Raw genomic sequence first — 12,001 nt, forward strand, 5'->3', positions numbered from 1 at the left:
TTCTCACTGACTGAAAGGATCTATTCATATATTAGGAATATAATTCTATCATATATGTTGGAATTTTTGCATGTTGTAATAAATATAAAGATTACTGACAAACACATAATATATGTTCCCATATATGGAAGTTCTCATATCATATATGTTTGTCAGTAACCTCTATATTTATTTTTCTTTATATATAAAGTTTTGATATGGAGAAAAACCTACCAATATTTCCTTTACAGTTTCTAACTCTGGCATTCTGCTTTAAAAACAAACAAAAAAAGCCATTCTGTACTTGAAGACTATAAATATAATACCTATAATTTCATCTGGTGTGTTTGGACTTTATATTGGTATATGTTGTGAAGTGGAGACTGAATTCATTTTCTCCACATATATGGATATCTAATTGTCTCAAAAAAAATTACTGAATAATCTACTTTTTCACCAATGACCTAACTGCTCTATTAAACTTACATCAAATGTTCATATAGTAAAAAAAAAGTATGCTTTTAGACTGTCTATGATGATCTACTGGTCTTATGGCCTTCAACAAAGTACCACTTTTGAGTATCCAGTTTGAAAAAATAATCCCAAAATATTATGACTGCAATCTGGCCCCCCGACCTCCAGAAACGGAGATACTTTCACTAAAGTGCTAGAATTACCTAACTACACAAGCCATTCATAGACTTCATAAGAAAACATGTAAAAACCCTAACACATTCAATACTTTCTGGTTGGATATGTCCCACATTAAGGCAGACTCTTAGATGTACCTTACTACTTAATTGTGGAGAAGGAAACATTCAATGCCACTAACCAAACAGTAGTTTTACTGGGTTTTCTTTTGGCCGGGGTGGGGCGGGGCCTTCCTGAAGCACGTGGAAGTTCCCAGGCCAGGGATTGAACCCACCCCACAGCAGTGACCAGAGCTACTATATGTAGTGACAATGTTGGATTCTTAACCTGCTATTCCACAAGAGAATCCTTACTTTTTTTTCATCACTTGAACATCTTGAAAATGGAATTGTATACTGCACAGTATATGATCATTATATCTATTTATATCCTCCTCTCAAGAAACTTATCTGCTTTATTTTTGGCCATGCTCACTGCACATGGAAGTTCCCAGGCCAGGGATCGAACCCCAGCCACAGCAGTGACAAGGCCAAGTCCTTAACCACTAGGCTACCAAGGAAATCCCCAAATTTATCTGCTTTAAATGCAGAAGTAGATTATATAAAAAATAAATATAAATTTTACTATTTCACAATTTTTCTTCCTTAGAATTTCCCCACAAGTGTAGACTTCTAACTACGTTTAACTTTATATTCAAAGCACATGAAAAGCATCTTTAATTTTATTACAGATAATGTAGTATTCATTTTTCAATAGTACAATACATGATTTTACAAGTGTAATGAGACAATCTTCGGAGAAATTAGTCAAAAACATTAAAATGAAGGCTCTTCTACAAAGCATTAAAACTTTTGATGTTTTGTTTGAATTATTGGTTTGTTGGTTTTATTTTATTTTTTTTTTATTTTGTTCCTTTTCCTTCTCTGGCTGCACCCATGGCATTTGGAAGTTCCCAGGCCAGGGAATGAACCCGAGCCACGGCAGTGATGATGTCAAGTCCTTAACTACTAGGCCACCAGGGAACTCCACAGTTTTAAATTCTGAATTAATTTTGTATGTGGTATGAAACAGAAGTCTAAAAGAAGTGGCTTACCTGTTCATTTTCTTAGCAGTGTCATTTGAAGAGAAAAAGTTTTGAATTTGATTAAAATTTATCTTTTTAAAAAAAAAAAAGTGGTTTGTGCTATTTGTGTCCCATCTAACAAATTCTGGCCTAAACAAAAGCACAAATATTTTCCATGTTTTATTCTAGAAGTGTAACCAGATTTAACTCTCATATTTAGCTCTATGATCTATTTTAAGTTGATTTATATATATTGCAAAGTAAGGCTTGAGTACTGAATTACCTTGTCAATTTTGTTGAAAATCAATTGACTATACCTATGGGTCTGTTTCTGTTCTACTTATCTATATATTTATTCTTTCATTTCATTATACTGCCTTGATCTTGAAATCCAATAGTGCCAGTCCTAACTTTGTTCTTATTTTCCAAAATTGTTTTGGCTGTCCCATTCCCTTGACATTGCCAGATGAATTTTAGAATTGATGGTCATTTTATATAAAAAAAAAAAAGCTTTAGTTTACATAGACTCTAGGGATAAATTAATTTGGGATCTCTTGACATTTTAATATTAAATTGTCCAATCCATCAACATTGGGTAACTTTTTTATGTTTTTAATTTCTCTCAGTAATATTAGTTTCCAGTTTATTCTTCCATGTATTTTCTCAAATTCATCCCTAAATTTTTCACGTTTTTGTTTCTACTCTAAGTGGTGCTTTATTTGATACAATGTCAATTATAAATTTTATATAGTGGTATATATGGTAATAAACTGCTTTTCATATATTAACCTTCTAGCCTACAAGCTTGTTGAACTTATTTAATTAGTTCTTATAGCTCTTTCTGTAGAATCATGAGGATTTTCTATACAGAAAAGCATGTTATCTAAATAAATAAAACATTTTTGAACCTTCAACTAAGTTTGAAATCCTAGTATAAACCCTACTTGATCACAATTTTTACCTGATGCTAGATATGATTTGCTAAAGTTTTTAATATTATTTTCTGTACTTTTCTCCAATCTAAAAACTAGGCTAAACTACATAGGTTTATCAGCCAAATAGTTTACTTTAGCTTTATGCTTTCATTTTATTTTACTTATTTCCACTGCGGCTACTGATGTTTATAACATATAAAGCAAACAATATTATGAAAGCAGCAATGTTGCATAGCAAAAGGAGTAACAGACTTTTAAAAACATATGTTCCAATTCTTGCTACCCTATTTCATAAAATCACACAGCCCCTACTTTGAACTAACAAGCATTTATTCTTTTGCCTTCCATCAAATAAGGAATGTTCAAGTTTCTCCATCTTTTTAGTTATTTTGCTATACTGTTAAGTAGAGAGGTGAAACAAATTAAACAGCTATAAAATTTTTCTGCAATTTCAGTAAGATGTGAGAAATTAAGAAGACTTTTATACTTAAAAAGTTTCTAATTCAGAATCTGGTAGCATATTTCAAAATAAAATTAAAGCTGAATAAATATTTTTATAAAAAAGAAAAAAAAAATCTGAGGATTTCCCACTATGGCACAATGGGATCAGTGGCATCTTGGGAGTGCTGAGGCACAGGTTCGATCTCTGGCCCTGCACAATGAGTTAAGGATCTGGCATTGTCACAGCTGTGGCTTGGGGCATGATTGTGGCTCGGATCTGATCCCTGGCCAGGGAACTCCTTATGCCATGCGCAGCCAAAAAAGACAAAAAAAAAAGAGAGAGAGAGAAACAAAACACACAAAATTGATAAGTAAAATTCTGAGGCAAAATTTCAAAGTATAGAAATGATAAAAGAAGTTAAAGACAAAGTAAAAAGGATTTGACTATTTAGAAAACTAAAATTTTTCTAACAAAACATACATAATCAAAATTGAAAGATAACACTAAAACCAACCTCTTGTCAATATGCATGGTTTAGGAACAGAGATAAAAAATGGAGTGGGGAGGATTTTATAATCTAAAATCTTACTATCAATTCTTTAAGATAAAAAGTTTGAAACTATTTCAGTAAGTTCTCTAATCAAATTTTAAATGATAGTATCTAATTTCAAAATCAAAAAAAGGTTTTTATAAAAGAACATTTATAAAACTATTAAATAAGCCACCTTTCATGGAGCAAATTCTCTTATCTCAGTGATAGGAGAGATTTTCATAGGTAATCAATTCTTACCTGCAGGTATTAAAATATAATAGCGAATTCATTTATAAAAGAAAAATAAAAGATAAATGTAACATTAATGAAAATCAATGTAAATGGATATTTATTTTAGCCATTTACATTTCATTGCCTTCTCTGCAAAACATTTTTTTTTTTGTCTTTTTAGGGCCACACCAGCGGCATATGGAGGGTCCCAGGCTAAGGGTCGAATTGGAGCTGTAGCTGCTGGCCTACACCACAGCCACAGCAACTCGGGATCCAAGCCATGTCTGCAACCTACACCATAGCTCATGGCAATGCCAGATCCTTAACCCACTGAGCAAGGCCAGGGATCAAACCCACATCCTCATGGATATAGTCGGGTTCATTAACCACTGAGCCATGACGGGAACTCCAAACATCTGCAAAATATTTTATAGATTTTCCTGATAAGCAACTAAACTGACTGAAAGTTTCTTACCCATTTCATCCTCATTTGATGTAGATATTATTGATGAAACAACCAGAGTAGACAGAAAGAAAAAAAGAAGAAAATGAATTATCTGTCATTATATACAGTCTGTTTTTAACCTCCATGAAAAAATTACTTACATCTGCTTAAAAAGTTGTCAATATTTTTGTTTTTTCTTAAGGCAGGAAAATCCAAATCATACACCAAAGCATCCAATCCATCCTAAACAAATAAACAAACAAAGTTAGTTTTTTGGCTCACACTATGAACACTTTTCTTCATAGTAAAGAATGAAAGAAGTAAAGAATAAAACATGCTTTAACATTTAATTTGCCCTCTCAGTCATCTTGCATTCATGTAACACCTTCTACAAGGTTACACAAATATTGGGAGAAGAGAAAATTTATTTTTAATTTCACAGAGTTTTCACCTTCTAACTCTCCCTGGCAAAAGAGCAGCAAAATCACCACAAATTGGCTATACTCGACTTCAACTCATGCCTTTTCCCCCATAAGGGCATGGACTTTTACTTTTCATTTTCCCTTAACTACTGCATTTATTTATTTCAGGCACTGATTTTTAAAAAAAACGGCAAATATCTATTTTTCTTTTTCCCTTTTTTCAGCAGCACCTGTGGCATATGAAAGTTCCTAGGCCAGGGGTTGAATTGGAGCTACAGCTGCAGTCTATGCCACAAGCCATGGCAACACCAGATCCAAGCCGCACCTACAACCCATGCAGCAATGTGCAGCAACTCCAGATCCTTAACCCACTGAGAGAGGCAAGGGATTGAACCAGCATCTTCACAGAGACAACACTGGGTTCTTGACCTGCTAAGCCACAATGGGAACTCCAAAAATGGCCTGTATTTTTTACTACAAATATTTTATAAGGCAGTAACTAAATATTAGTTCCTAAAATGTGAAGTTTTGTACAAAATAAACTCTGCATTTAGATACATTTTAATGTATTTTTAAAAATAAATATCTACAGTTTTCATAGGGGTCTTTTTCTTTCTTTGAAGCACTTTCCAGGGCAACCATTAGTAAAGGACAAACATGAGCTTTTACTTTTACTTTTTTTTCTTCTGGCTGCACTCATGGCATGCAGAAGTTCCCGGGTCAGGGGATGCACCCATACAACAGCAGCAACCTGAGCCACAGCAGTGATAATGCCAGATCTTTACCTTGCTGAGCCACCAGAGAACTCCTACTTTTAAGGGGATATTTAAATATTATCTAAGGAAGTGCAGGGCAACGCCAAGGTGGACCATTAGTGTTGAAGCAGAAATGCATCTATTCTGATTGTATCTTGTCATGTGGTAGAAGCAAAGGGAACATTCAGATAATCCCCCAAATCTTCATTTTACTTAGCTGGGGAATTCAGTTTGCTATAACACAGCCTAAGAATAAAAACAAAAACAGCAAAGGAAAACTTCTGGAGACCATGTGCAGTCATGTTCACAAAAGAATGAAGAACCCAAAGCCAGAGTATATACTGGCTTTATGCTTATTGTTAAAACAAAGGTGTGAATAACTCAGCTATTTTAGAATACTTAAAATATTCCCCTAGGAAACCAAAAGACCCAGTCAAATTTTAATAGGCTTTAAAATACATCACTGCGTAAGGTGGAAACTGACCATGGAGAAGACAACTAGTAATACTAATAACTGCTTGAAGAGATTAACCCACCCTATTACTGGCTTTTTGGAACTCAGAGGTTTTTTGCAGATCTGAAGAAAAATTTCCTCCACCGCACAAGTTCATCTATCCTTGAGATACATTTCTTAGAATCTCAAAAGCAATTTGAATATTTCTGTTAATTTTTACAGAAGAGAGATGAGAACTTTTACTTAGTCTAAATTGAAAACCAATTCAATAAATATTTGAATTCACTATTTTCTAGGAAAAGGTAAATTAAATATGAATATATTTTTTTAAAAACACCTTTGACTAGATTTTAAGTTCTTTAAAGCAGAAATCAGAGTTAACATCTCATTTTAGCCCATAGCACCTTGTAGAGTGTCTTGAACAAGTGGGCATAAAATGTACATTAAGCCAATAATTTTTATGCTCCATAGTAAAGGCATTATGTTACTCAAGAAATAATACTTTTCTTAGATTAGATACTAAGTTTCAGTGCATTGTATCACTCCAAAAAATTATAGATTATAGAGCAGTACAAATAATATTAGCTACACAAGAAAAATTTTTAGGCTGAATTCTGATAAAAGTTATCTGGGAAATACAAGTATTATTGCAATAATATCAATATATTATTATACTTTAAGAGCTCCTAGTAAATAGCGACTTCCAAAGATACTCTAGTTTGTTTTATCTATCTATCTATCTACCTTTGCTTTTTAGGGCTGCACCCATGGCATATGGAAGTTCCCAGGCTAGGGTTGAATTGAAGCTGTAGCCGCCAGCCTACATACAACACAGCCACAGCAATGCGGGATCCAAGCTGAGTCTGCAACCCTACACCACAACTCACGGCAAAGCTGGATCCTTAACCCACTGAGCAAGGCCAGGGATCAAACCCACAACATCATAGTTCCTAGTCAGAATCATTTTCACTGTGCCACAACAGGAACTCCCTTTCTAGTTTTAGAAGGGTAAGAACATCTACATTTATAACAGCTTAAATTGTTTTCTTATATCAAACATTAAAAAGTGAGGGACATGTATATTAAATTTTACTCACATGTTCTCTTCAGTAAATATACTGAAAACAACTGCCCCAATCTTACTCCAAATAAGTTTTTTTAAAGTTACTAAATGTTAGAAAGAAAAGAACCTCAAAAAATACCTTGTTTAATCACCTCATACCAAAGTCAAGGCCAATAACAATCAGAAATAGTAACCGACTTTTCCAGTGCCACACAGCTAGTTAGTAAGTAGTATTACAATCAAAACACAAACTCTTAGTCTAACAGTTACAGAAATAATATGACTATGATAAAAACATGATTTTAAAATCCTGGATTTCTTTAAATTGAAGTTAGATTGAAAAATAAACATGTATATTTAAATCCAAGATGTATTATTCAAAAATTAATAGAAAATCATATCATTTTTCTAATTAAAACTAGAAAGTACACTGGTTAAGGATCAAACCCAGTGTTCTGGTTCAAAACTATGTTTTCTTTTCTTTTCTTTTGTTTATGTGTGTGCATGTGTCTTTTTAGGGCTGTACTCACAGCAAATGGAAGTTCCCAGACAAAGGGTCCAAATGGAGCTGCAGCTGCTGGCCCACACCACAGCTATAGCTATGCATCTGCAACCTACGCCACAGCTCTCAGCAATGCCAGATCCTTAACCTACTGAATGAGGCCAGAGATCAACCTGCATCCTCATGTATACTAGTCAGGTTCATTACCACTGAGCTATAGCAGGAACTCCCTATGTTTTCTTTAGTACACCACTATTTACTCTTTTGCATGACCTTCCCTAATCTACCTATTAAAACACTTCTTGTATTAGAGTTATTTTTCACTTTAATCTTCATAGCTAGACTTCAGAATCTGTGAGTAAGCTAAGCCCCATAACTGAGCATGTTTTACTCATAGCGTGGCAGATACTGCTGGCTCTTTGACCACAACTATTTCCCCCTTCTACCTTCCTAATTCAACCCTGATTTTGTTCAGGTTACCCACCCTCCTCCATAAGATTATGAGTTTCCAAGGAAGGGAAGAACTTCCTGGCTCCAAGAGGTCACTTCTGCTTAGTTGAATCTAAGCCAAACATAGAGGCCTATTACTCCTGCCAGCGTTCATCCTAAATATGGGAACATGGTAATAATCTAGCAAATGAAAAGAAACATGTAGGAAAACCTACAGAAAGTCTTCTGGGGAAAGTTTCTTCTCTCTTGAAAGAGATACATGTAAGACAGTCTCCCTCTCATAAGAAATTGTTATATATGTATGTGACATCTTAAACAACAGTAGCCACCTTGTGACCTCAAGATAAGTTGGGAAGTGTCAAAGCCAAACAAAATGAGGACAACACAGACAAAGGATGGAAAGAACCTGGGTCTCCGATGATGTTTGTTGAATCACAGAATTAAACTCTCTGGAGCCTATTCTTCCTGTGCTTTCTTGAGGTAATAAGTTTTCCTTATGGCTTATCTGAATTTGCATTGAATCTTCTATTTCTTGTGACTAAAAGCATCCTAATTCAAACACTTTGTAAGGGTTCAATAAATGTCACTGAATGAAAATAGCATGAACTGGAGTTTCTGTTGTGGCACAGTGGAAACAAATCCAACTAATCATTAAGATGCGGGTTTGATCCCTGGGCTTACTCAGTGGGTCAGGGATCTGGCATTGCCATGAGCTGTGGTGTAGGCTGGTAGCTATAGTCCGATTGGACCCCTAGCCTGGGAACTTCCACATGTCATGGAAATGGCAAAAAAAGAAAACAAACAAACAAACAAACAAACAAAAAACAAACCCCAAAACAACAAATCCTGAGGCCAGGGGTAAGACAAGGGTGACAAAAAGTGTCACTCTTTGGTAAACGTTGTTTGTATAACTGGATAGCACTACAGGAGAAGAATGATTTTTGAGTCATAATAATAATAAAATGAATTCCAGATGGGTCAAAAGAATTCAACCACGAAAAAATAAAGCAACAGCATTTTAAAGAAAAAAAATATATATTTACATGTTACTGTTGGGAGGACAAGTCACATAACCTTCCTGAGCCTCAGTTTTCTCTTTTGTAAAATGGTGATGATAACTAACTACAACTCAGAATGAATTTCTGAGAGTTAAATGAGTAAAATACATGAAATGTCTGACCCTTAAATAGTTCCACTTCCCACTCTTTATTTCTCTAGCAGACATTTGAAAGTTTTACAAGTTAGTCTCACTATTGATGGAAATGACATAAAGAGGAAAATAGATGTTTAGTCATGTGGTCATAAAACCCTATGAGTAAATATTAGGTCATGATTGTTCAACCCTTCCCAGTGTAGCAATCCCATATGCAGTTTTAAAAATGTGTTGTTGCCTTTTTTTTTTTTTACATAAGGCATCTAACTTTTGCTTGACCATGGAATTCAATCATGCATTTGTTAATGGAAAACTAGCTGCTTCCATGAACTTTTTACTGTCACTAGGTGTCTGGACCTATCACCATATACTTTAATTTTACAGGAGTAGGAGACAGTATATGGATTTTCAATATCATCCATAAGAAAACTTATATGATTTTATCAGAGAAATAAAATGGGCAAGAAGGTATTCGCCTAGCATAACCTAAGGCATATACCAACAGAAGCTAAGAGAGTCAAGACACTAGGGTTGGGGAAGGGAATTCAGGCTTCCACTTTAATGCAGTGGAGAAGCTACATGAGGTAGGAAATGTCTATATCTAGCCATAAACTTAGGCAAACAATCTTGACTGTTATTCGACACTGTGAAGGTCTGTAAAATAATGAAGAGTAAGACTTCTCACTTCCTAAAGTCCATATTCTAGTACCAGGATTCAGGACCTTAACAGAAATTAACATTTCTCTACGTGCAAAAACAATTCACACGGAATGACAGTCAAAGCATGTAGTCCTTACTGTTCCTTCACTTAATTTTAAGATTTATCCAAGAAACCAAGCTACCCTCTACTTTCTACTTTTACAACATGTCCACCATATAGCTCTATCATCAATATAAGAACTGCAGAGGAGGAGTTTCCATTTTGGCTCAGTAGGTTAAAAACCCAACTAATTTCTGTGAGGATTCGGGTTTGATCCCTGCTATCACTCAGTTGGTTAAGGATCCGGCACTGCCACAAGCTGTGGCATAGGTCACAGATGTGGCTCAGATCTGGCATTGCTGTGGCTATGGCATAGCCCCGCAGCTGCAACTCTGATTTGCCCCTGAGCCTGGGAACTTCCTTAAGTCACAGTTGCAGCTGTAAAAAAGAAAAAAAAAAATTGCAGAGGAGTAAATATATGAGAGAAGCCAATCAATGTCAAAGAATTATAATAGATTCTTTGCTACTTACAGTTGAATAATGATAGTAAACCAGTTGCAGCTGTGTATTTTGAAAGAAGCTAGTTGTACTGGAGGAGTACTTTCACATAAGCAGAAAGACAGGCATAATTAACAAGTATAACATTTTACAAAAATCTCTAAAGAGTGGACATTGTCATATTTCTTAAGAAGTGGTATTAGGAGGGGGAAAAGCGCTGGTTGTGTTATCTCACAGCAGAGTTTAAGCAAAGGAGAGATAGAAGAAAATTATTCAACAAAACACTGATGCAAACTTTAGTCTTTGGATAGTTCTGAATTACAAAAGTAAGAATCCTGTGTAAAATATCATTTAGGATTAGAGCCATTAGTAATAACACATCTGCTATAAGGTATGAAAATATAATGGCACTAGCAAAGGAAAATATACTATGTATAAAAAAACATTCATTTTCAAGTAAAATTTTCAAAATCTAAATTGTTACTACTCTAAACAAGACATATTTTTTTGAGAAACCACCAACAAATCCAGTAAAACTATGGCAGTAAAATTAGGGCCTCTGAAAACCAAACTGCTTCTAAAACAGGGTGACTTTTTTTTTTTTGGACTACTGTCAAATGTTTGATGACAGAGGATTACCATTTAAAGAAAATATTTTTGCTACTAAAGCAAAATGTAAACTTGTTAGTAAAGAGATAAGGAATTTCTCAAAATTTAGTACTGATATGAAAATGAAAACAATTTCCTCAGGGAATTTTTAACAATTTATGATATTAAATACAATTAAAATTTGTTTAACCAATGTGACATTACTATATACCTGCCAATGTTCCCCAGGACAATTATAATACAAAAAATTAAGTATTCCAAGTACTTAGTAAAACATACAATAGCTCTTCCCAATCAACCTCAAACTACACCTTTCTAGCCTTTTATCTACATGTGTAAATCTAGACTTGAGCCATAGTGTGCTACCAGTCATCTCCCAAAAAGGCCACACTCATTCTACCCCACTGCCTTTGCACCTGCTCTCTTTTTCCAGCTGGGCTGTGAATATTTCTTATATTCAGACTGCCTCAAATGTCACTTTGTGCTGCCTTCCCAAAGACTCTGAGAAGACGTTAATAAACATCTTCTATGTGCTTCCTATTTCAGGAATTTCCATATTTGTTATATTATAATTATTTATTTATAAGTCTGCCTCCTCTGTAGGAAAACAGGATTAGTAATAGTAGTAGCAGTAGTAACAAAATACTTCCTGTCTCTGGCAGTTTACTGGTTAGTAGTTAGAAAAAAATAAATAATATAGATGCTTCGGTATTATAAGTAGATACTACATAAACAGAGAAATGACTGTTTAATCAGTTGGGGCTTCATAAAGGAAATGACAGTTGAGTTGATTCCTTTTTTTTTTTTTTTCTCTTTAACCATTTTTAAAAGTTAGAGTTAATTTACAATCCTGTGTTAGTTTCAGGTGGATAGCAAAGTGATCCAGTTTTATATACATAAGACTTATTATAAGACATTGAATACAGTTCCCTGTGCTATACAGTAGGTCCTTGTTGTTTATCCATTTTATATATTATCTGTTAACCCTAAATTCCTAATTTATCTCCCCTCTCCTCACTGCTATCCCCTTTGGTAACCATATATCTGTTTTCTATTTCTGTTTGGTTAATGAGTTCATGTGTATCATTTTAAAATTTTCCACATGTAAGTGATATCA

At 34.4% G+C, this 12,001-nt stretch overlaps 1 protein-coding gene across 2 annotated transcripts in view; it reads right to left on the reverse strand.

Moving 5' to 3' along the window:
• ROCK1 (Rho associated coiled-coil containing protein kinase 1) overlaps positions 1-12,001 on the reverse strand; it is a 147,982-nt gene that overhangs the window by 105,835 nt on the left and 30,146 nt on the right. For both annotated transcript variants that reach the window (XM_047793875.1, XM_047793876.1), the window contains exon 2: positions 4,440-4,521. In XM_047793875.1, coding sequence (XP_047649831.1) covers positions 4,440-4,521 — 82 coding nt within the window. The remainder of the gene's footprint in view (positions 1-4,439; positions 4,522-12,001) is intronic.

Source organism: Phacochoerus africanus, chromosome 8, assembly GCF_016906955.1.
Source record: "Phacochoerus africanus isolate WHEZ1 chromosome 8, ROS_Pafr_v1, whole genome shotgun sequence".
Taxonomy (NCBI): Eukaryota; Metazoa; Chordata; class Mammalia; order Artiodactyla; family Suidae; genus Phacochoerus; species Phacochoerus africanus.